The sequence below is a fragment of the Salvelinus fontinalis genome, chromosome 34 (genome assembly GCF_029448725.1).
Source record: "Salvelinus fontinalis isolate EN_2023a chromosome 34, ASM2944872v1, whole genome shotgun sequence".
Taxonomy (NCBI): Eukaryota; Metazoa; Chordata; class Actinopteri; order Salmoniformes; family Salmonidae; genus Salvelinus; species Salvelinus fontinalis.
Genome location: NC_074698.1, coordinates 9,546,296 through 9,572,450, shown reverse-complemented (window position 1 = coordinate 9,572,450; position 26,155 = coordinate 9,546,296). Strand labels below are relative to the sequence as shown.

General features: G+C 44.2%; 1 protein-coding gene across 1 annotated transcript; it reads right to left on the bottom strand.

The window, feature by feature from the left end:
* Positions 1-10,936: 10,936 nt before the first annotated feature.
* LOC129833034 (uncharacterized) lies at positions 10,937-16,965 on the bottom strand. The gene is made up of 2 exons (XM_055897268.1): positions 16,905-16,965; positions 10,937-13,947 (listed from the first exon to the last, which is right to left on the bottom strand). Exon 2 carries the CDS (start codon positions 13,938-13,940, stop codon positions 12,600-12,602), a length of 1,341 nt encoding a protein of 446 aa, XP_055753243.1. The 5' UTR covers positions 13,941-13,947; positions 16,905-16,965; the 3' UTR covers positions 10,937-12,599.
* Between the last annotated feature and the right edge of the window lie 9,190 nt (positions 16,966-26,155).

Genomic DNA, 26,155 nt, shown 5'->3' with positions numbered 1-26,155 from the left:
GTAAGAGCTAGGTTCTCCATGCTCAAGGAGATGGATGCTCCCAGCTCCTTCTTCTTTGGTTTGGAAAGACAGAGCAGTGAAGCCAAGGGTATGCATTGTTTACGGCTCTCTGATGGGCGGGTGACCTCTGTGGTGGGGGAGATGCGGGAGCGGACTGTGGAGTTTTATACTGAATTGTATAGGGCAGAAATGTGTGATCCTATGTGTGCTCAGGTCTTGTTCGCAGGACTCCCTAAGCTCTCTCGGGCACAGAGGGATGAAATGGACATTCCTCTGTTGTCACATGAACTGGCAGAGGCCGTAACCCAGATGTCCCCCGGTCGTGCACCGGGGGTCGATGGACTTCCAGTGGAGTTTTACAAAAAATTCTGGGGAATAATTGGACAGGACTTCTTTTGCGTCTTGCGTGAGTGCATCGGGGTAGGAGAGTTGCCGATGAGCTGCCGTCGGGCGGCTCTGACTCTCCTGCCCAAAAAAGGGGACTTGTGTGAACTTAAGAACTGGAGGCCTGTGGCATTACTCTGTGCGGACTACAAGATTTTTGCCAAGGTCCTCTCTAACAGACTGAAGTCCCATCTGGACTCTATAATACACAAGGACCAGACATATTGTGTACCGGGACGCTCAATCACGGACAACTTGTTCTTGATTAGGGACATGTTGGACTTGTCGAGAGGTTCTAATGTGAATTTTGGACTGGTCTCTTTAGATCAAGAGAAGGCCTTTGATAGAGTGGATCATGAGTATCTGTTTAATGTGATGTCTGTGTTTGGGTTTGGGAAGAGTTTTGTGACCTGTGTGAAGCTGTTGTATGCTGGGGCGTCATGTATGGTTAAGGTGGGAGGGGGGCTCAGTAGGCCAGTCTGGGTGAGACGGGGCATTAGACAAGGATGCCCTCTATCTGGGCAGCTATACACACTAGCCATTGAGCCTTTTTTAGGACTGCTACGCAGGAGATTGCAGGGAGTGTGCTGGACAGGCATGGGTGTGGTGACAGGAATAGCAGTCTCAGCATATGCAGACGATGTTTCTGTGATGGTCAGGGATGGGCAAGATATGCAGGAACTAGAGACCAGTCTGAAGGTGTACGAGGGAGCTTCATCAGCTAAGGTAAACTGGGGAAAGAGCAAAGCTCTGTTATGTGGGGAATGGGGGGATAGGGCTCCTCCTCTGCTTCCAGGGGGTTTGCAGTGGGGTTGTGAAGGGCTTAAAGTGTTGGGGGTGTACCTGGGCTCGGAGAGGTGGGTCAGGAAGAACTGGGAGGGGCTGTCACAGGCAGTGGTGTCAAGACTGGCCAGGTGGAGGTGGCTCCTATCCCAAGTGTCATATAGAGGGAGGGTGCTGATAATTAACAACCTGGTGGCATCTTCCTTGTGGCATAAACTGGCTGTCCTCAACCCCCCCGCCGGTCTGCTTGCAGACCTGCAACGCAAGCTGGTGGACTTCTTTTGGTCGGGCCATCACTGGCTGAAGGCAGCAGTGTTGTACATGACCGTCCACGAAGGAGGACAGGGCCTGGTGGAACTGGAGAGCAGGATGGCTGCTTTCCGGCTAAAGGCGGCGCAGAGACTGCTGTACCATACTGATGTTGGCTGGAGGGAACCAGCATGCGCACTGCTGAGGAGAGCTGGCGGATTAGGGTTGGACCGGCAGCTGTTCCTCATGAAGCTGGAGAGGCTGAGTACAGCAGGTCTCTCAGAGTTTTACTCTGCGGTGCTGAGGACCTGGCAGCTATTAAGGCCCACACGAGAAGGGGGTGTGGAGCCTGGGCAGTGGGTGTGGGAGGAGCCTATTTTCCACAACCCAGCCATCCCTTTGAGATCGGTTCAGTCTGCCACCCTGCAGAGGCAACTGATGGCAGGGGGTGTACAAAGGCTAGGTGACCTGAGAATGCTGGGAGAGGAGGGGTGGAAAACCCCGGAGGTCTTGGCTCAACAAACAGGAATAACGTCTCTTAGGCTGCTGGAGAGATTCCTGGAGGAGGTCCAGGAGGCACTGTCTGAGCAGGTAAGGGGGGTGTTTGAGAGGCCAAAGGGAGAGGGGCCACCAACGTTTCCGCCACTGCAGGTGACGGCAGAGACTGGGGACTGGCAAGGGGGTCTGGAGGACTTGTTAGATTTTAACACTCCGAGCCTGGGGGAGTTTGAGGGGGTGGGAGGTAAAGCCCTCTACAACCTCTGCGTTAAGGTTAGGAACATTAGAAGCCTAACAGGAGTGAAGGCACATCAGTGGCAGGGGGTATGTGGGGTGGAGAGTATGGTGGGTTTTAGATGGAGGGCGCTCTACAAACCCCCAGTACCAAAGAGGTCAGGGGACCTACAGTGGAGGGTTCTTCATGGAGCCCTGGCCACTAACAGCTGGTTGGCACGGGTTGATCCGGGAATTGGGCAGGGGTGTCCTTTCTGTCAAATGAAAGAAACTGTGATTCATGTGTTTTCTGTGTGCACCAGGTTAATGCCATTAATGTCTCAGTTGGAATGTCTGTGTGAGAGATTGGGGGTGGTTTTTGCTGTTGGGATGTTTATAATGGGATACAGGTATTCGAGTAAGGAGAAAGCGAAATGTGTGTTGTTGAATTTTCTGTTTGCTCAGGCAAAGTTAGCTATTTGGCTAACAAGGAGAAACAGGGTCAAAGGTGGGGGGATAACAGACTCTTTACTACTGTTTAATGGGATGGTCTCTGCGCGCCTTAGGGTTGAGTTTGAGTTCTATAAAATGATAAAATGTGTGGAGATGTTTGAGGAGATATGGTGTGTTGGGGGGGCTGTCTGTACAGCTGGGGAAGATGTTTTGGATATACGGGTGTAGGAGAGGGTATTTGTTTTTGTGTATGGTGATTTGTATCATGTGGTAGATAGAAAGGTGAGTATGGTACATGTATGCAGTACAGGCTATATTTAGTTTTTTAGGGGGGGGGGGGCGGGGGGGTTGTACAAATGGTTAAAGCACACAAGTTAAAATAAATAAGCATAAATATGGGTTGTATTTACAATGGTGTTTGTTCTTCACTGGTTGCCCTTTTCTTGTGGCAACAGGTCACAAATCTTGCTGCTGTGATGGCACACTGTGGAAGTTCTCCCAGTAGATATGGGAGTTTATCAAAATTGGATTTGTTTTCAAATTCTTTGTGGATCTGTGTAATCTGAGGGAAATATGTCTCTCTAATATGGTCATACATTGGGCAGGAGGTTAGGAAGTGCAGCTCAGTTTCCGCCTCATTTTGTGGGCAGTGTGCACATAGCCTGTCTTCTCTTGAGAGCCATGTCTGCCTACGGCGGCCTTTCTCAATAGCAAGGCTATGTTCACTGAGTCTGTACATAGTCAAAGCTTTCCTTAATTTTGAGTCAGTCACGGTGGTCAGGTATTCTCTCTCTCTATTCATCTCTCTCGCTCTCTCTCTCTATTCGTCTCTCTCTCTCTGTCTCTGTCTCTGTCTCTCGCTCTCTCTCTCTCTCTCTCTCTCTCTCTCTCTCTCTCTCTCTCTCTCTCTCTCTCTCTCTCTCTCTCTCTCTCTCTCTCTCTCTCTCTCTCTCTCTCTCTCTCTCTCTCTCTCTCTCTCTCTCTCTCTCTCTCTCTTCCCCCCCCCCCCCCCATCCATCCACCATATCTTCTTGTATACACATTACACACAATCTTCCTCAGATTGAGTGTGTGGTTGAGGGACCTAGAAAGGATCCCTCTCTCCCCCAGCCGCCTCTCTCATTACTGGGGAGCGTCTCTCAACCCACGTCCTCCTAGCTCTTGTTCTGAGCTCCACAAGACCAAGTCCCTTGGCTCCCGTTGGTTGCCATATCATCTCTCGGTGCGAGAGATGCGCCCCCAGGCCTGTAGCAATGCAACGCACTGCCTGTGCCTTTAAGAGTGAGGGAGAGAGAGAGAGAGGTGTGCAATGGAGAGAAAACAGGAGAGATCGAGAGAGAATGAGACAGAGAGAGCACATTAAACTATCATGAGCAACATTTTTGTTCATTCTTAGCCGTGTGCTGAGCATCTCTGCACAGGCACACACACTCTCTTCTTAGGCACTTATTGCTAAAGAGTACGCCTCTCTCACACACACACGCTCACAGCTATCAGAGCTCGGCTGCTGGATCACAGCCATCTCGCAGAGGAGGATCCAAGAGAGCAAGAGGAAGACGGCGAGAGAGAGACAAAGGGAAGGAGGACGGAAGAAGGAGAGGAGCGAATAGGAAGCGGGGACGGCACGAGGAAGGAGAAACTAAACGCTTGTGTGAAGAAGAGAACGCGAGGGACAGGAGGGAGGAGAAAAAAGAGGAGGAACAGGAAACGCGATCACTCTCGGCTCTAGCTGTCCGCGTCGCAGCATGGGCAATGCACCATCCCAAGGCATGTCAACGCTACTATCTCCACGTATACATAAGTAGCAGCTCAATTTTGTTTTGCAATGTGTTTTATTTTCCAATCTGCTGGCTGTGCTATCAGATTCTCTCCCAGCAGGGAGTGGGGGGTTGGATGTGGGCGCTGGCGGTGAGGCATTGCTAGAATGTGATGCTCTGAACAGATCCAGGCTGATGACGGGGACAAGGATGCAGGGTGGCTGGGGAAAGGGAGAGGGGATGTGGTGTTGTGGATGAGAGAGATGCTGGAGGGATTGGGTGGAGGTTGCAGGATGCATGCATGTGCGGAAGAGCCGGGAAATGGGAGGGGGTGCTTGTGTAGAGCTGAGGGAATAGATCTGTCATTACTGAGGCAGGAGACGCTGGTGTGTGTGTGTGTGTGTGTGTGTGTGTGTGTGTGTGTGTGTGTGTGTGTGTGTGTGTGTGTGTGTGAGGTGAACAGAAGTACCGGTGTGTGGAGGTGGCGGTGACAACAGCTGCATCTGTCAGCCTCATGGGAAGCCTCGGGGAAGTGAAGCGTTCCAAGGATTGTGTGTGTGAGAGAGGGAGAGCGAGAAAGTAAGATGGAAATAAATGGGTGTGTAGAGCACAGTCAATTTGTTTGTGTGTGTGTGTAAAATGGGATGGTGCTGTTAATGGAGGAGTGGGTGGGTTAGCACTGTTTCCTGCTGGTGTGCTTTTGATGTCTGTCTCTGTCTCTCGCTCCCTCTCTCTCCCTCTCTCTCTTTCTTACCATCTCTCTCTTTCTTACCCTCTCTCTCTTTCTTACCCTCTTTCTCTGTTTCCAAACTGGAAAAAAGCAGTGCACAGGTTCGGTTTGCTGAAACACCCCTGAAAATGGAGGGAGACAAGTGTAAGAAAGAGGAATTCTTAGAGAGAGTGAGAGGGTGTGTGTAAGTCGGGGGGTGTGGGAGGTAAAGACAGAAATGGATGAATCAAAAAATGCTCTAGGCCTTAGCCGTAATGGGATGGATGTGCGTCTTTGATAAGCCAGAGAAGGAGGGAGCTGTAACAGAAACACAGAGGCAGAGAAAAGGAGAATAGGGAGGGATGGCTGACTGCTCAGAGTGGAGGGAGGAATACAGCTTGGGGAATTCTGCTACCTTTCTTTCCCTCCCTCTCTGTTTTTTCCTGTCTCTTTCCTTCTTTTTTCCTTCCCCCTCCACTGCTCTTATTTTCCCATCAACCAGGGACTGTCTGGTTGCTAGAGGGAAAACCAGTTGAGAAGAGAGAGATAAGGAGGATGTGAGCGAGAGAATGAAAGAAATGACAGAATAAAGGAGAGTTTAGGAGAGATGAGATGGTAGTGTAAGTAAGGGTTGAGGGGAGAACAGGCCAGGAGCAGTACAAAGACACAATGTTGCTAGACAGTACAATGTATTCGGGTATGACGCTACAAGCTTGGCACAACTGTATTTGTGGAGTTTCTCCAATTCTTTTCTGCAGATCCTCTCAAGCTCTGTCAGGTTGGATGGGGGGGGCGTTGCTGCACAGCTATTTTCAGGTCTCTCCAGAGATGTTCGATCAGGTTCAAGTCCAGGCTCTGGCTGGGTCCCTCAAGGACATTCAAGGAGTTGTCCCAAAGCCACTTCTGCGTTGTCTTGGCTGTGTGCTTAGGGTTGTTGTCCTGTTGGAAGGTGAACCTTCACCCCAGTCTGAGGTCCTGAGCGCTCTGGAGCAGGTTTTCATCAAGGATCGGTCTGTACTTTTGCTCCATTCATCTTTCCCTCGATCCTGACTAGTCTCTCAGTCCCTGCCTCTGAAAAACATCCCCACAGCGTGATGCTGCCACCACCATGCTTAACCGTAGAGATGGCGCCAGTTTTCCTCCAGACGTGACTATTGGCTTTCAGACCAAAGAGTTCAATCTTGGTTTCATCAGATCAGAGATCCTTGTTTCTCATGGTCTGAGAGTCTTTAGGTGTCTTTTGGCAAACTCCAAGAGGGCTGTCATGTGCCTTTTACTGAGGAGTGACTTCTGTCTGGCCCCTCTACCATAAAGGCCTGATTGGTGGAGTGCTGCAGAGATGGTTGTCCTTCTGGAAGGTTCTCCCATCTTCACAGAGGAACTCTGGAGCTCTGTCAGAGTGGCCATCGGGTTCTTGTTCACCTCCCCGACCAAGGCCCTTCTCCCCCGATTACAGTTTGGCTGGGCAGCCAGCTCTAGGAAGAGTCTTGGTGGTTCCAAAGTTTTTCCATTTAAGAATGATGGCCACTGTGTTCTTGGGGACCTTCAATACTGCAGAAATGTTTTGGTACCCTTCCCCAGATCTGTGCCTCGATTTGAGTGTCATAGCAAAGGATCTGAATGCTTATGTGAATAAGGTATTTGTTTTACATTTTTTGTAAATCAAAAAAACTGTTTTTGCTTTGTCATTATGGGGTATTGTGTGTAGATTAATGAGGGGGAACAATAATTTAATCCAGTTTAGAAGAAGGGTGTAACGTAACAAAATGTGGAAAAAGTCAAGGGGTCTGAATACTGTCCAAATGCGCTGTAAGTAATAGGAGGTTGTGGATGACGTTGAAGATGGCAGAGTACTGTAGAGGAGAGAGGTGGAGTTGAACGAGAGTCTTTTCTCTTCGTGATGATGACTTGGTCCTGCCTGAGCTTACACTAGATCCAAAGACAAGTGTGATTCTATTGATGTCGCCATCCAGAACACATAACCTGAAATGCCTCAAAGGAAAAGACACTTTCAAAAAGGGTCAAGAGATGAAAGAAAGAAAGAACGAAACTGCAGTATTCTAAAATGCCTTTGGTCAACGGTCATATCCAGAACAAAATGTGCCGGGGCTGCTTTGGACTCTTGTCTGTCTGTCCACTATCCTTCATTCTGTTCGTCCTTGGGGTTTTGTCTGCTGTCTGGTTTTTGGAGGGATTGAAATGGATTAGTAGGCTGGATAGCTGAGCCACTGGCTTCTTTTCCTCCAAACAGACATGAGGGCCTGCGTCCCAGATGCCACGTATTCCCTATCTAGTACTCTACTTTTGAACATAGCCATATAGCCACCGGTCAAAGTAGTGCACCGTGTAGGGAATAGGGTGCCATTTGGGACACAGCCGAGGTCAAGCCTTGTGCCTGTAGCCCGCTTGCTGTGTGAGGTAACTGAAAGCCCGCAATAAGTAGCCTGACAATATCACCATGCAGTTTCTAATGATGAAACGGAAGCAAGTCTATCTTAAGCCCTTGTCTGAGGTTGACCGGTACACATTACAGAAACCATGTTACAGAAACAATGCACTAATACATGAAGTATGCTACCGCCCAGTAGGCTGCCTTGTATGAGTCCAATCCCCCTACTGATACCTTGGAGCAGAGGGATCCGATCTTGGCCGAGCTTTGTGCTCACACAACGTTGTATAGTAGGTTTTATGTGGGATTGAGTTCGACGCACATCATGTGTGTGCTGAGTGATGGTCACCAGTGAGCGGAAGTCATTGTCAGAGGGAAGCGGTAGGCGTGCTGCTAGTGAGAGGATGCTGTAATACTGTATGGGGGGGAGATAACACCACTCTGAGGGATGGAAACATTCTAATACCCCGGCATGACTGTCGATGTCGGAAGGATAACAAACACAGCCTACTGTATAAGGGGATGAGTGGAAGGAAGTGCGTGCGTGTGCTTGTGTGTGTGCGTCCGTGCGTGTGTCTGTCAGTGTGTGTGTGTCAGTGTGTGGTTGTGTGTGCGTGTGTACAGCTTCACCCTGCCTTGGCCCTAGGGCTAATGCAACAGTATCTCAAGGTAGCTCTTAGAGTAGTTAGTTAAAAGGACACTTGAGAAGGCTTGTGTACCTCTGCTCTCTCCTCTATTTATCTGCTCTCTCCTCTCTATTTAGTTGTTCTCTCCTCTTCATTAGAAGAGACACTTGAGTGAATCGAAGAGATACAGCCACAAGAAAACATTTCAGTCTGTCCATGGGCCTATTTCAAGCAGAGAATAGCGATTGCGGAAACCTATGAGCGTGTGTGTGCTTTAATGTTATGCATTTTTCTGTAACGTGTCTGTGTATTTGTCTATACTATACAGTATGTGACTATATTGCATTGTTTTCTTGCCATGCACCTGCTTATTCCCCAGGTCTTTGTTGCACAAAGCACATGACTGCTGCCTGCCGATTGGCTGGTGATGATGCAATGCTTTATGGCAGCATAGCTGTTTGGTTTGAGGGCTTTTTGGAAGTAATTGAACCAACTGGGAGTAGCTTTGCGTCAATGTAGTGATAGCAAACCAGATAACACATGCATTACAAAGTATGTTCAGAACACAGACACACAAGGCAATAGGCTACCCTTCAGGAAACACAGCTCGTCTACAATCAATTAGGCAGGCTGTTATTCCATGAAGGAGGAGCGCTTCTTACAGTGTCCTTGTCACAGTGTGTGTGTGTGTGTGTGTGTGTGTGTGTGTGTGTGTGTGTGTGTGTGTGTGTGTGTGTGTGTGTGTGTGTGTGTGTGTGTGTGTGTGTGTGTGTGTGTCTCTCTGGGAGAGAGCATAGCGTACTGGTTTAGAACAGTGTGTGATGGTGCTCAAGCCTTCTCTGTCAGCATATGGTCCATACAGGTTCTCTCTGCATTCATATGGGCTTCATCACTGTGGGAGAAGATGGATGACTGAGCGCTTCTACAGAGCCAACTTTTACTCTGACATATTGATTGGGACAGCCTTCCTTCCTTCCATACTCCCTCCCTAGTTTCACTGTTTTTTGTTGTTGTTGAGAAGTCAGGGGTTCTCCCAACCAATCACATGGCCTCCTCCCCTCTCTCTGTGTTTGCGATTGGATCCTTCCAAAAGGAATAGCGCGTATCAGGAATCGGTCACAGTTGTACTACTAAGCTTTGAAGGTCATTAATAATTCAAGGGTTTGAAGATTAGATGTGTTTATCAAAGGTCCCTGTTTTCATACTAAGATCAGTAGATTTTTATGTCTGTGTATCGTTATGAACGTCTGAATATTTTATTCCGATTTTCCACAGCAGTTCATTTTGATTTATATATTATTGTATTACACTAAGCTGTAGGCCTAAGTGTGTTTACAGACCATGAAGAAATATATCCCCATACCAGGCCTGAAATGAGCTTTATTGAAATGAATCATATTTGATGATTTGTTGTTGACCATTTCTAAGTCGTCAAAGCCTATGACTGTTGGACAAGTAGCATTCATTTAAAGATTTGCATACTTTATTTGCTAAAAAAAAAAATCCTCTCTCTCTCTCTCTCTCTCTCTCTCTCTCTCTCTCTCTCTCTCACTCTCTCTCTCATTTAGCCAGTGCAATTTCATCACAAATTAGAGTATCTTTAATAGACTGACCAATTTACTTTACTCATGGTGGATACTTAGACAATGGGTCGACATGTTCATCTACAAATCGTACAATTTTTTTTTGTAATTTAAATTTTTTAAATAATAATAAGGTGTGGATCAGCTCTAATGATTTCGTCAATGTAAGTGTCTGCATCATTTCTAATCCCCCATATATTTTTGGGGTAAATATATCCATAAACATACCCATATACTGTATATATATATACATACACACAGTTGAAGTCAGAAGTTTACATATACCTTAGCCAAATATATTTATACTCAGTTTTTCACAATTCCTTGACATTTAATCCTAGTAAATATCCCCTGTCTTAGGTCAGTTAGGATCACAACTTTATTGTAAGAATGTGAAATGTCAGAATAATAGTAGTCAAATTCATTTATTTCAGCTTTGATTTCTTTCATCACATTCCCGGTGGATCAGAAGTTTACATACACTCAATTAGTATTTGTTAGCATTGCCTTTAAATTGTTTAATTTGGGTCAAATGTTTTGGGTAGCCTTCCACAAGCTTCCCACAATAAGTTGGGTGAATTTTGTCCCATTCCTCCTGACAGAGCTGGTGTAAATGAGTCAGGTTTGTAGGCCTCCTTGCTCGCACATACTTTTTCAGTTCTGCCCACAGAGGTCAGGGCTTTGTGATGACCACTCCAATACCTTGACTTTGTTGTCTTTAAGCCATTTTGCCACAACTTTGGAAGTATGCTTGGTGTCATTGTCCATTTGGAAGACCCATTTGCGACCAAGCTTTAACTTCCTGACTGATGTCTTGAGATGTTGCATAACTTTCCATCCTCATGAGTCATCTATTTTGTGAAGTGCACCAGTCGCTCTTGCAGCAAAGCACCCCCACAACATGATGCTGCCACCCCCGTGCTTCACGGTTGGGATTGTGTTCTTCGGCTTGCAAGCTTCCCCCTTTTTCCTCCAAACATAACAATGGTTATTATGGCCAAACAGTTCTATTTTTGTTTCATCAGAAAATATTTGACATTTCTCCAAAAAGTACGACCTTTGTCCCCATGTGCAGTTGCAAACCGTAGTCTGGCTTTTTTATGGAGGTTTTGGAGCAGTGGCTTCTTCCTAGCTGAGTGGCCTTTCAGGTTACAGTGGGGCAAAAAAGTATTTAGTCAGCCACCAATTGTGCAAGTTCTCACACTTAAAAAGATGAGAGAGGCCTGTAATTTTCATCATAGGTACAATTCAACTATGACAGACAAAATTTGAAAAAAAAATCCAGAAAATCACATTGTTGGATTTTTTTATTAATTTATTTGCAAATTATGGTGGAAAATAAGTATTTGGTCAATAACAAAAGTTACTGAACCTTTCTATTCTCATAGCTTCTACAGATTGTAAATTTAAAATATATTTTTTGCAAAAACAATTATTATATTATTGATAGATTGACAATGACTTTTCAAATCACCCAGTAGTGCTATCTGCAGAGTTAGCTCCAGGTAAATGTTGCAATTCTTCAGCCATTCCTGGACCTGTGACCAAAAACAAGCTACATATGGAGAGTACCATAAATTATCTAATGTCTCTGCCTCTTCACAGCAAAATCTGCAGAGCTGGGAATATTGTATCCCCCATATATGTAACATTCTATTGGTTGCAATAATTTTGAATAATAATTTAAATTGAAAAATTTGAAGTTTTGAATCCGGCTTTGTTTCGCGTTTCAATTCATAAACCATGTGCCATGGAATGAGTACATCGAAAATCTCTTCCCAACTATTTTGCAATTTATACGACACAGCTGTCCATTTTTAGGTCCTTAAATGAAATTGGTATATGTTTTTATTTATCACAATTTTCCTTAACCGTTTATGGTCTTTAATGCAGGGCCGACAGACAGTCAATAGAAAAGAAAGAAAAGACCGTAAGTTATCTTTAAGAGAGTGGAGGCTGCTGAGGGGAGGACGACTCGTAATAATGGCCGGAATAGAGTGAATGAAATAGTATCAAACAGCTGGTTTTCATGTGTTATGATTCCATTCCAGTCACTCCATTTTCAGCCATTACACTCTGTTCCAGCCATTATTATGAGCCGTCCTCCCCTCAACAGCCTCCACTGCTTTAAATATATTTTTTTCTGTGAAATGTATTGAAAGTTCCCAGAATTTTGCAACCCTAGTCAAAATACTGTTGACCCTCCTCTACTCCTCTGTTGTTAGATTTTGAGTCTAACCAGCTCAAACAAAATCTACCCATCCATTAGCAATCTTGATAATCATGGTCTTCAATATAACACAAAGTTATTTATCTTTATCTTTATTGGGATCCCAATTAGCTGACACCACGACGACAGCTAATCTTCCTGGGCTCCATGAACACAACAAAACATACTTTACAATTTATATTGAAAAACTGTGGCACCATTGACGGTAGTAGACAACACAAACATTTGACATGTAGACATTACAGACATCAGTGCTCGATTGGTCTGGTCAGGGTAGTTTGTTCAATTGCAGTTATGAAGTTATCATAGGTCAGGTAGCTTAGGGTAGTTGATAAACTACCTCAGGGCATTATGCTGATTTATGCCTTTTGATTCATTCACACATCCTCTCCCCACATCTCCGTCTTATTACCTGAGACAAAACATATTTTAGTAGTAGTCTAATCAGTCTCTGAGTTACAGAAGGGTCAGATGTGTCCAATCCTGTCTGCTCTCTACTGCCGTCAGCATGGTGATTGGCTGCTCCCTGTCGCCACGGAGACGATGTGGTGTGGTGTAAGCGGTGGAGACAGGGCTCTTTGGTAATCACCTGACTGAGGTGTTCTCTGTTGGGTGCTTTAAATTTACACTGTTGCTTTCCAATTTCTTTCTAAATGCTGTAAGATTCTGCTGGTTTCTCCTTAAATGACACTAATACTAATACCAGCAATCTTCCAGACACCTTTTTACCTTTCCCATGGTTTAGTTTTTGCCAGAATGTTATTGTATGTTTTCGTGAAGAAGAATCGAGCTTGAGCTCCAGGTTGAATGGACAAACTAGACACATACGAATATATATCATATTTTATGTTTGTGTCATCCTGCTTAGTGAAGCTGACAGCGTACTCGTGAGTATAGTAAGAATAACTAGCATCGTTGTGATTGGAGTAGAATCCAACCCACGAGTAATAGAAATCATTCTTCCAATCGGTGAAGGTCTTACTGATGAACAGGCGAGCGCAAGCATTGCCGTCTTTAGTGTAGAGCTGCAGACTGGCGTCATACCCCTCTATGCCAACAGGAATCTTCCTGTCTGCGTCATCATACTGAGGTCCGCTCATGATGACATTTGACCCGTCCTTGGAGAGCAGCTTGACCTGTAGGCCGTGGTTAAGGTACTGGTTGGTGTCATAGGTTCCATAGCTGCGCATGTCAAGAGAGAGAGATAAGAGATGATTTCCATCTTTATTAAAGAGTGCCAGCATCACCCCCACATCCAGTAGGCTGTCAGGGACATTAGCCCATCCGAGCCGGGCGTACCCACTTTCTGTGGATTTCACCTGGAGCACAACAGCATAGCACTCTGTGTGGTGGTCATTCACCACTGCCCCTTTCATCATAGCAGGGGACTCATTCAGAGTCATTCTGCCTGCGTCTTCAACCGTGTATGTGCTATCAGTGGCGTAGCAGTTCCAGGTGAAGGTTCTGGAGTCTACGTTATAGCCGGCAGCGTACAGAAACACCTCCACACTGTCCACCCTGTTTTGCGAGAGGGTCCTGATCTCCCTCAGGAGGGCGGGGCTGGTCTGGTAGGTGTTATAGGGGTCATACTCACTGCTTCCTCTAATGTGCTGTGTGATGTAGACTGCCTCTAACCGTCGACTGTTGGGGCTTGTTCTGACAACTAACCTGTCCATGTTCCTCTCTAAGTTTCCTGGGGTAAGGTAATAGCTGAGAGTGACATAAGGATAGAGTGGGTATGCTGTTGGTGTGTTGATATTCCCGACTGCGTAGTAACCCTGTCTGTTCTGATCTTGCAGTGGTGGAAAAACGCCTTCATTGTTATAAAACTCATGGAAGCCCCAGTCTCCCATTTCTGGCGAGAACGTTGGTATGAGTGCATCGTTGTTATCGACGTATAGGCCGCCAGAGATGAAGTGTAGCAGCATTAGACCATGACGAGGGAATCTGTGGCCAAACTCGATGTTCCTGAGGTCATTTATTGAGTTAAGGACAGGTATGTCTGCAGACACTAAGGCCAGTGGTAGCAACAAGAAGAAAATGCAAAGCAAGGCTTTTCTCTCCATGGTAATCCTGAGAGAGAGAGAGAGAGAGAGAGAGAGAGAGAGAGAGAGAATTAGGATCATGTATACGGTGCTAATGCTGATACCAAAAATAGTAACGCAGAGCAATGTATGGCAAATTTAGCAAATTAGGGTTTTGTGGTAAGTACATGGGAGTCGCCATCTTTGTTCACTAGTGATGGGGGGAAAAATCTATAAATGTACATATCACAATAATATTTTGGGACAATATTATATCGATATACACCACCGTTCAAAAGTTTGGGGTCATTATCATTGTAGCTGGAAACTGCTGATTTTTATGGAATATCTACGTAGGCGTTGTGGCGTACAGCAGGTCAGCCACCAGGGGGAGACTCGTCGAGGCCTGGTGACAGACGGAGTATACATCACGAGGTGATGGCTCCATCTGCAGGACGTGCCAGGTCTCGACGGGCTCTCCGGCCATGACTAATTGGGGCTGATTGGGGAGTTGGTGAGTAATCAAGGGCTGATTGCTCACCACCTGTAAAAGCCACATAAAGCTGCCAGAAGGGCAGCACACAGTGAAGGACTCGGGGAAGGAAGGTGACTTCTGTGTAATTGGCGACGGTGCCCGAGCTAAGACGAGGGAGTTTGTGTGCCGACAGGATACAGAAAGACCCAGAGCCCAGATGACGGTATCCCGGGAGAGGGTCTCATGGGGGAGACCTATCCTTTTCTTTTGATTTACTATTTAATAAACACCCTTGAAACCGAGCTAATCCTACTCTGTCCGTGTCTGATCTGTGTAAATGTCTTGACCAAACCCCCTGGTCTGTCACAGCAAAAAGAGGCCCATTATCAGCAACCCTCACTCTTGTGTTCCAATGGCACATTGTCTTAGCTAATCGAAGTTTATCATTTTAAAATGCTAATTGATCATTAGAAAACCCTTTTGCAATTATGTTAGCACAGCTGAAAACTGTTCTGATTAAAGAAGCAATAAAACTGGCCTTCTTTAGACTAGTTGAGTATCTGGAGCATCATCATTCGTGGGTTTGATTACAGGCTCAAAATGGCCAGAAACAAAGACCTTTCTTCTGAAACTCGTCAGTCTATTCTTGTTCTGAGAAATGAAGGCTATTCCATGCGAGAAATTGCCAAGAAACTGAAGATCTCGAACAATGCTGTGTACTACTCCGTTCACAGAACAGTGCAAACTGGCTCTAACCAGAATAGAAAGAGTGGGAGGCCCCGGTGCACAACTGAGCAAGAGGACAAGTACATTAGTGTCTAGTTTGAGAAACAGACACCTCACAAGTCCTCAACTGGCAGCTACATTAAATAGTACCCGCAAAACACCAGTCTCAACGTCACTAGTGAAGAGGTGACTCCGGGAAGCTGGTCTTCTATGCAGAGTTGCAAAGAAAAAGTCTTATCTCAGACTGGCCAATAAAAAGAAAAGATTAAGATGGGCAAAAGAACACAGGCACTGGACAGAGGAGCTCTGCCTAAAAGGATAAACTTGGATTAGCTAACACAACGTGCCATTGGAACACAGGATTGGTGGTTGCTGATAATGGGCCTCTGTACACCTATGTAGATATTCCATAAAAAATTGCCGTTTCCAGCTACAATAGTCATTTACAACATTAACAATGTCTACACTGTATTTCTGATCAATTTGATGTTATCTTAAAGGACAAATAAATGTGATTTTCTTTCAAAAACAAGGACATTTCTAAGTGACCCCAAACTTTTGAACGGTAGTGTGTGTATATATACACTGCTCAAAAAAATAAAGGGAACACTTAAACAACACAATGTAACTCCAAGTCAATCACACTTCTGTGAAATCAAACTGTCCACTTAGGAAGCAACACTGATTGACAATACATTTCACATGCTGTTGTGCAAATGGAATAGACAAAAGGTGGAAATTATAGGCAATTAGCAAGACACCCCCAATAAAGGAGTGGTTCTGCAGGTGGTGACCACAGACCAATTCTCAGTTCCTATGCTTCCTGGCTGATGTTTAAGGTCACTTTTGAATGCTGGCGGTGCTCTCACTCTAGTGGTAGCATGAGACGGAGTCTACAACCCAAACAAGTGGCTCAGGTAGTGCAGTTCATCCAGGATGGCACATCAATGCGAGCTGTGGCAAGAAGGTTTGCTGTGTCTGTCAGCGTAGTGTCCAGAGCATGGAGGCGCTACCAGGAGACAGGCCAGTACATCAGGAGACGTGGAGGAGGCCGTAGGAGGGCAACAACCCAGCAGCAGGACCGCTACCTCCGCCTTTGTGCAAGGAGGAGCACTGCCAGAGCCCTGCAAAATGACCTCCAGCAGGCCACAAATGTGCATGTGTCTGCTCAAACGATCAGAAACAGACTCCATGAGGGTGGTATGAGGGCCCGACGTCCACAGGTGGGGGTTGTGCTTACAGCCCAACACCGTGCAAGACGTTTGGCATTTGCCAGAGAACACCAAGATTGGCAAATTCGCCACTGGCGCCCTGTGCTCTTCACAGCTGAAAGCAGGTTCACACGCACATGTGACAGACGTGACAGAGTCTGGAGACATCGTGGAGAACGTTCTGCTGCCTGCAACATCCTCCAGCATGACCGGTTTGGCGGTGGGTTAGCCAAAAAAGTATTTAATAAGAATATTTCATTCATTCAGATCTAGGATGTGTTATTTTAGTGTTCCCTTTATTTTTTTGAGTAGTGTATATATAATTTATATATTTTTGCTACTGTAGGTTAAATATCTTCTCTGAATTAAGATTCAAAGTGCTCAATCGCTGTTAGGAATGTGCAGTACAATTCCTAACCGCACACATAATTCAAGCGAGAATTTAGCAGAAAAGGGAACATCTCATTGTAATCAGATACAACAGATCTAAGATCATAAACACTGTTAAATATTTTACAATTACTAACTGCACACAAATAATATGAGAGTGTAAGAGAAAAAGTATCTATGCATTAGTAAATGATCTTTCCTTACCGTGTTCCTGGTGAACCGTCCTCTGATCTAGTGAACACTGAACTACCTCACCCCCTTTCACTGCCCAGCAGAAGACTGACGTCTCCAGGAAAGGAAATGAGTCACACATTCACCCACTAACCTGGCAGACCGCTCGGGTGTGTGTTTGTGTATGCTGCCAAGTTATAATTAGTTATAATATGCTGCTAGCAGGTTCACTGTTTTACACTTGAGCAGAGTGTTAAAAATGTTGCGTTCCCCTGCTCAGACGTTGCATGTATCAACCGACGGTTCTGTGCCACGTCATCAACTTTGCCATCAGGCACCAGATTGCTATAACATTTATGTGGTTAGCTGATATGTAAAATACCTATCCAGGCATGCACCAGCAATGCTTGAAGACAATTCCACGGTAACAGAGTGGTCATGAGACTCACTATTTCACTTTCAAATGTATGCTAAGCAAAAACCATTGATTGCCAAGTTAAACAAACCATACTTCTACATATATGTCGAAGTTTACTTTATTAATTGCCACCGAAAATTTCACTGAAACACATTTAGTTGAGGAACAGTGTAGATGCAAAGTTTGGTAAGAGAATGACAGTAAAATCTCCCTCAGTTTTTTATGTGACCACGTTTCCCCAAAATTCTGTTAAATATCTACTCTGAATTAATATTCAAAGATGTCTGCAGAAAGAATGATGTGTCAGCTATGACACAACTCCTTGAGTTTGAAAAAATCTGTTTTGGTTGTTGAACTACTGTCACGTTCTGACCTTTATTTCCTTTGTTTTGTCTTTATTTAGTATGGTCAGGGCGTGAGTTGGGGTGGGCAGTCTATGTTTATATTTCTATGTTTTCTATTTCTCTGTTTGGCCTGATATGGTTCTCAATCAGAGGCAGGTGTTTTGTGTTGTCTCTAATTGGGAACCATATTTAGGTAGCCTGTTTTGTGTTGGGTTTTGTGGGTGGTTGTTTTCAGTCTTTGTGTGTCTGCACCAGAGAACTGTTTCGGTTGTCACTTTTGTTGTTTTGTATTTTGAGTGTTCACCTTTATTAAATACTTATGGATAATTACCACGCTGCGCATTGGTCCTCTGATCCTTCTAACTTATCCTCCTCGGACGAGGAGGAAGACGACAGCCGTTACAACTACAGGAAGTTTAGTGGATCAACACCCGGTAACAGATTGACGGTAACAGAATGACATTGTGAGTCCTTGATCTGTACTATACAGAAATACATAATTATTAATGTCATTATCTTCATGGTGATGAATCCTAAATAGGTACACAAAGGTAGAAACATTTAATATTGTCCTTTGCATGTTTGGGTATTATTCTACACATTGGCTATTATTCCCCAAACAAGATCACATTTTGTTGGTCCAGACCGAAACAAATCTGTACCAATCAAAGTTTTGACATCCCAGTACAGCACAGTAGATCATTGTAGAGTACAGTAAAGTACAGCACAGTAGATCATTGTACAGTACAGTAGAGCACAGTAGAGTACAGTACAGTAGATCATTGTACAGTACAGTAGAGTACAGTACAGTAGAGTAGAGTAGAGTACAGAAGAGTAGAGTATAGTGCAGTACAGAAGAGTAGAGTATAGTACGGCAAGGTAAAGAAAAGTACAGTAGAATACAGTATAGTACTGTAAAATAGAGAAAATTATATTATACTTTACTCATGTGTTAACCTACGGTACTGAACTTTACTCTACTTGAATTTACTGTACTCTAAGGTACTGTGCTGTAGTGTTCTCTACGGCAACTGTGGTTTGTGACTACTATGATTTCCCATTGTGGCCAATTTAATTGAAGTCATTCTGTTACAGATTTTTCTGTCACTCTGTTACTCAGCTGCATGTGTAAAGGGGTCAGAGAGAGTTAAGATGAATCACTAATGAACGTAGTTATCACGTTCCAACAGAATCAGTCATATGGACACTGAAACACATTGAGACATTATTTTACTGTAATAAAGGAGAAGTTAACCTTTCTAACCATACCCTTTTTATGTCTCAACTCCTCAAATTGCACGCAAAGCAGACTACTAAACCAGAAGTATCAATGAACACTGATTCTGGTCTACTCTGTGTTTTTTATAATTAAAACACAGTTCTACAAGGCATTGGCATCACGTTCTCATTCTGAGAAATAAGGTAGACCACTTTATTTCATCATCTGAACAAGGTGGACAGGCTGGCATGCTGTTCAAACAGTTGGAGACACAGAAGGGTGTAATCTTCCTGGTTAGCTGGCAAAAAGGTCCAAGTTGGCTAAAGTTTAAATATAAAGATTAGCTGGCTACTCACTAGCACGTAGGCTTGTGCTTGAGTGATTGTGTATGAGACATGTGTACATGTTCTATAATGCCTTCTACAATAAGTTAGTTATTATTAGTGAATGTGCATTATGCATTGTTCTGGTTGTATTTGTAACAAAAAGGTTATTTTCATAGGCAGACTTGAAAGCCAGATCAGTGATTATTGCAAAGAAAAAGTAGGTTAAACTATTTGTATAAAATAATGACATTATTAGTGTGTCTTATGGTTGTGGAAGGCTTATATTTAGCCTAGGTATTTAGCCTAGGTATTTAGCCTAGGGCATACTAAGATCCATAATGTCTGAGAGAGATATGCCACACAACTGCACTCTTAGAAAAAAGGTGACACGTTTTGATCACTTAATAATTCATGAATAAAATTGATATCAGTAAAAACACTATAACTAATTGGTAGGTCTACCTTTTACTTTCATAATCTTCCCTCATGAGGGAGAGATTAGAAAATATTGTATAGATATGTGGATTTCTGGTAACAGAATGACAAAACACTCGGCAATACTTTTAAACTAACAGAAGGCAAAACATTTCTGAAAACTATTCATGTTGATATTAGTTGGCAGGGGCCTTTACTTCAACATGATTGTGTTTTGATGTATTTCTAAAACCTTTTAAGACTTTTTCTAGCAGATGTTTTTTGAGACCCCTTTTCCATTTGTGTGAGCAGAAATCAAAGCCTTTGCTTATTCCAAATGTTTAGGATGGAAAATGGTTGAAAAACGTATGCCTTAATTTCCCCAAAATATAGACTCAGCTTTCATTTGATACTAAATGTTATATGCTCCTATAAACTTCAAATGTTGGTGCTTATGTGTCCTTTCACATGGGAATTACCCTGAGCAGCAGAACAAGACCAAGGTGTCTTCCCAGAGTAGCTAGCATTAGCTAGCTAAGTGAACATCTAACTATTGAATGCAACAATGTTTGACACCACTCAAGATAATAAATACATTTCTCAACAGATTTTTTTTTGTGTGGAAATTCACTGGAACTGCTTATGATGCAACACTAACAATGAAAACTTTTCCAACTTACCGCCTTCAAACCGATGCAGCAAATTTCACAACACCATGATTGTGACAGCTTCCCACATTGACCATGAAGCAATAGCACAAACAGGTCCATCTGGAATGAGGCTGGCTGGCACAAGGCTATTAGGTAACTTGTAGAAGATAAATACTTTATTTTCCATTTTCTTTGCGAAGAACAGAAATGTTATTTTGCTTTCAACCCAACTCCATTGGAGGACAGTGGAAGTTGATAAAACGTCTTCATTATTTAAAATGAAAGCCAACGTCTTTCGGCCCTTAGTGTTCGCCAACCCCATTGAGACGCAAAACCCAACTTTACCCCTCCCTGCCTTCTTCTCTTGAATCACCTAGCTGTCATCCTTGCTGTTTGAGACTGAAATCGAAGCACACTCTGCGTGTAATGCATTCACTTTAGAAATATGTCCAACATAGCGCTTCATATGAATGCATCTTTGCTTGTTCCCCAGCATGGGGCAGGGTGGGGTAACCTCTGAGGTGGTTAGCTGGGGTTAGTGCAGCCTTGTGCTCAGCCATGTTTGGTTGTGTTCTCTTCACCTCTGGTAATTGGTTAGAGATTGACTCTATGAAACATTTAAGATCGGCTGCATGTGTAAAGGGGTCAGAGAAAATTGAGAGAGAGTTTAGATCAATCACTAATGAACTTTGTTGCCACATTTGAGTGGGATAGAACCTGATTGATAGAATGCATTTTCAACATGGAGGTTAGCCTATATCCCCACAAAGCAGGAATGTGTTGGCTGCTGAATCAAGAAGGAAATGGGGAACTTTTAAAAAGAAAGAACCAATCAGATAGACATCTCAGAGAGAGAGAGAGAGAGAGAGAGAGAGAGAGAGAGAGAGAGAGAGGTGGTGCTGGGAAGCGGTATGAGGAAATGGTAATGAGTCTCGTCATTCTCCCTCAGTTTGACAGACCCCCACCTCCCTCTTCTGTTCTTCTCCCATCATTTCTGCTTTTCATTCCTACCAAATGAGAGCAAAATGGTTAGTCCAGAATACAAAACAGCCATGGCAGGCCCTTTCTCCCTCCGCTTCTCCCTCCTTCCTCCCGTGCAATGCTAAACGCTGACATTTACTGTAAACAGAGATTTATCAGTTTGCAAAAATTGTCAGGCAGCATCATCAAGGATCTCTGCTCTACCTTCAACATTTCAATAATCCCTACATCTCGGTCCCCTGCGGTTTACTACCACATTCTTATAAAAAAAGTGTTCCAAAAGGGTTACTCGGCTGTCCCCATAAGAGAACCCTTTTAAGTTTTAGGTAGAACCCTTTTGGGTTCGATGTAGAACCAACTGTGGAAACGGATCTTTATATAACTCGAAAGGAGTCTACTTAGAACCAAAAGGTTCTACCTGGAATACGTTAACGAATTAATTTGATTAATTCAAATGTATTTTTTAGCGCAATATTCCAAATGCCTGTATCAAAAGAATCAAGGATTTTTATTTTATTTAAATGAGCGTTTAGGTCCTCTTGTTCTCATGTTGTCTTTTTGGTCTCGTCTCCTTCACTCCCTTTGTGCTGTAAAGCACCTTCTTCCCATTAAAACACACACACTAAGCCCCTCCCCCTGCCACTCACAACAACAAAGATGAGAGATCACTTCTTCCTCTCTGACAAGCGGTTTCAACTCGCTATTTGCATTTGAGGTTTGGTCCAACAGAATCAGTCAAATGGACACTGAAACACATTGAGACATTATTTTTGTCACGTTCTGACCATAGTTCTTGTGTGTTTTACTTGTTTTAGTGTTGGTCAGGACGTGAGCTGGGTGGGCATTCTATGTTGTGTGTCTAGTTTGTCTGTTTCTATGTTTGGCCTAATATGGTTCTCAATCAGAGGCAGGTGTTTTGTGTTGTCTCTGATTGGGAATCATATTTAGGTGGCTTGTTTTGTGTTGGGATTTTGTGGGTGGTTGTCTTCTGTCTTTGTGTTCTGCACCAGATAGGACTGTCTCGGTTTTCACGTTTGTTATTTTGTATAGTGTTCACGTTATCGTCTCTTTCTTTATTAAATCATGTTGAACACTAGCCGCGCTGCGTTTTGGTCCTCTCCTTCATCCCAGGAAGAAAACCGTTACAGAACTACCCACCAAACTCGGACCAAGCAACGTAGTAGCGGGCAGCAGCGACAGCAGCAACAGCGGCCCATTACACAGGACTCCTGGACATGGGAGGAAATTCTGGAGGGTAAGGGACACTGGGCTAAGATTGGAGAATATCGCAGCTCTCGTGAAGAGCTGGAGGCAGCTAAAGCCGAGGAGCGGTGGTATGAGGAGGCAGCACGGAAGCGTGGCTGGAAGCCCGAGAAGAAACCCCAAACATTTCTTGGGGGGGGGGGGGGGAAAGGGGAGTGTGGCGAAGTCAGGTAGGAGACCTGCGCCCACTTCCTGTGCTTACCGTGGAGAGCGAGAGTACGGGCAGACACCGTGTTATGCGAAAGAGCGCACGGTGTCTCCTGTACGGGTGCATAGCCCGGTGCGGTACATCCCAGCTCCACGTATCGGCCGGGCTAGAGTGGGTATCGAGCCAGGTGCCATGAAGCCGGCTCAACACATCTGGTCTCCAGTGCGTCTCCTCGGGCCGGTGTACATGGCACCAGCCCTACGCATGGTGTCCCCGGTTCGCCAGCACAGCCCAGTGCGGGTTATTCCACCTCCCCGCACTGGTCGGGCTACGGGGAGCATTCAACCAGGTAAGGTTGGGCAGGCTCGGTGCTCAAAGGAGCCAGTACGCCTTCACGGTCCGGTATATCCGGTGCCTCTCTGTCCTGAGCTACCTCTCTGTCCTGAGCTATCTCTCTGTCCTGAGCTATCTCTCTGTCATGAGCTACCCCTCGGTCATGAGCTACTACGCAGTCATGAGCTGCCTCTCGGTCCGGAGCTGTATCCTCAGTCTGGTGGGGCCCTTTGTGAAGGTTCCTAGGCCAAGGTCGGCGGCGAGGGTCACCACTCAAAGGAGGGGGACAAAGACAATGGTGGAGTGGTGTCCTCGTCCAGCGCCGGAGCCGCCACCGCGGGCAGATGCCCACCCAGACCCTCCCCTAGAGTTTTAGGTGGTGCGTTCGGAGTCCGCACCTCAGGAGGGGGGTACTGTCACGTTCTGACCATAGTTCTTGTGTGTTTTACTTGTTTTAGTGTTGGTCAGGACGTGAGCTGGGTGGGCATTCTATGTTGTGTGTCTAGTTTGTCTGTTTCTATGTTTGGCCTAATGTGGTTCTCAATCAGAGGCAGGTGTTTTGTGTTGTCTCTGATTGGGAATCATATTTAGGTGGCTTGTTTGTGTTGGGATTTTGTGGGTGGTTGTCTTCTGTCTTTGTGTTCTGCACCAGATAGGACTGTCTCGGTTTTCACGTTTGTTATTTTGTATTTTGTATAGTGTTCACATTATTGTCTCTTTCTTTATTAAATCATGTTGAACACTAGCCGCGCTGCGTTTTGGTCCTCTCCTTCATCCCAGGAAGAAAACCCTTACAATTTTACTGTAATAAAGGAGAAGTTAACCTGTCTAGGATGAGGGTGCCGCTAGCGGCACTCCCCCCCCACCCCCACTGAAAAGGCAGAGCCGCGAAATTAATAAATTTTTTTTTTTTTTAATATTTAACTTTCACACATTAAAGTCCAATACAGCTAATGAAAGACACAGATCTTGTGAATCCAGCCAACATGTCCGATTTTTTAAATGTTTTACAGGGAAGACACAATATGTAAAGATGTACATCTATCACCTAAAAACACATTAGCATAATCCACCATCTTTTATTTGTCCACCAACACCAGTAGCTATCACCAATTCGGCTAAACTAAGATATTTATAGCCCCTAACCAAGAAAAAAACTCATCAGATGACAGTCTGATAACATATTTATGGTATGGGATAGGTTTTTTTAGAAAAATGTGCATATTTCAGGTAGATGGCATAGGTTACAATTGCACCCACCGTCACAAATGGACTAGAATAACTACATAGAGCAACGTGTTTACCTACTTACTAATCATCAAACATTTCGTAAAAATACACAGCATACACTAATCGAAAGACACAGATCCTGTGAATACAGACAATATTTCAGATTTTCTAAGTGTCTTACAGCGAAAACACAATAAATCGTTATATTAGCATAGCACAGGTGCAAACATTACCCCAGCATTAATTCTAGCCAAAGTGAGCGATAACGTCAACATCGCCAAAATATATTATTTTTTTCACTAACCTTCTCAGAATTCTTCAGATGACACCCCTGTAACATCACATTACAACATGCATATACAGGTTGTTCGAAGATGTGCATATTTAGCCACCAAAATCATGGTTAGACAATGGGGAAAGTAGCCCAGCTGGTGAGAAAATGTCCGTGCGCCATATTAGACAGTGATCTACTCTTATACATAAATACTCATAAACGTGACTAAAAAATATAGGGTGGACATCGATTGATAGACAATTTAATTCTTAATACAATCGCGGAATTACATTTTTTAAATTATCCTTACTTTTCAATACAGTTTGCGCCAAGCGAAGCTACGTCAAAAAACATGGCGTCCTAAGCCACTAACATTTTTCGACAGAAACACGATTTATCATAATAAAAATGTCCTACTTTGAGCTGTTCTTCCATCAGTATCTTGGGCAAAGGATCCTTTCTTGTGTCTAATCGTCTTTTGGTGGAAAGCTGTCCTCTTGCCATGTGGAAATGCCAACTGCGTTCAGCATGAACTGGAAGCGTGCCCGGCGATTCACAGCGTTTCAGAAATAAATGTCCCAAAATCGCACTAAACGGATATAAATTGCTATAAAACGCTTTAAATTAACTACCTTATGATGTTTTTAACTCCTATAACGAGTCTTAACATGACCGGAGAAAGATTACTCCCAACACTAATGCTTGGAACAGGTGCGGGTCGGTGTCCTCCACGCGCATAACGCAGCTCCAAAAGACTTACTAGCTACAGGGTTTTTTAATTTATAGTGCCTGTGAACGCGCAATCGACCCCATTCAAATCGTCATCACGTAAAGGCATCCAGGGGAAGACGTAAGCAGTGTCCGTATACTCATAGCAATAACTGTGGCCTTTTAACTGACTCCAGATCAGGGGCCAAAATTTCTGAAATCTGACTCCATGTCAGGGAAATTGCTGTAGAATGGGTTCTGTTCCACTTAGAGACAAAATTTCAACTCCTATAGAAACTATAGACTGTTTTCTATCCAATAATAATAATAATATGCATATTGTACGATCAAGAATTTTGTGGGAAGCCGTTTCAAAAATTACACGATTAGCATAAATAGTGACAACAGCACCCCCAGCCTCAACAGGTTAACCTTTCTAACCATACCCTTTTTATGTCTCAACTCCTCAAATTGCGCGCAAAGCAGACTACTAAACCAGAAGTATCAATGAACACTGATTCTGGTCTACTCTGTGTTTTATAATTGATCAATTAGCATAAAACACAGTTCTACAAGGCATTGGCATCACGTTCTCATTCTGAGAAATAAGGTAGACCACTTTATTTCAACATCTGAACAAGGTGGACAGGCTGGCATGCTGTTCAAACAGTTGGAGACACAGAAGGGTGTAATCTTCCTGGTTAGCTGGCAAAAAGGTCCAAGTTGGCTAAAGTTTAAATATAAAGATTAGCTGGCTACTCACTAGCACGTAGGCTTGTGCTTGAGTGATTGTGTATGAGACATGTGTACATGTTCTATAATGCCTGCTACAATAAGTTAGTTATTATTAGTGAATGTGCATTATGCATTGTTCTGGTTATATTTGTAACAAAAAGGTTATTTTCATAGGCAGACTTGAAAGCCAGATCAGTGATTATTGCAAAGAAAAAGTAGGTTAAACTATTTGTATAAAATA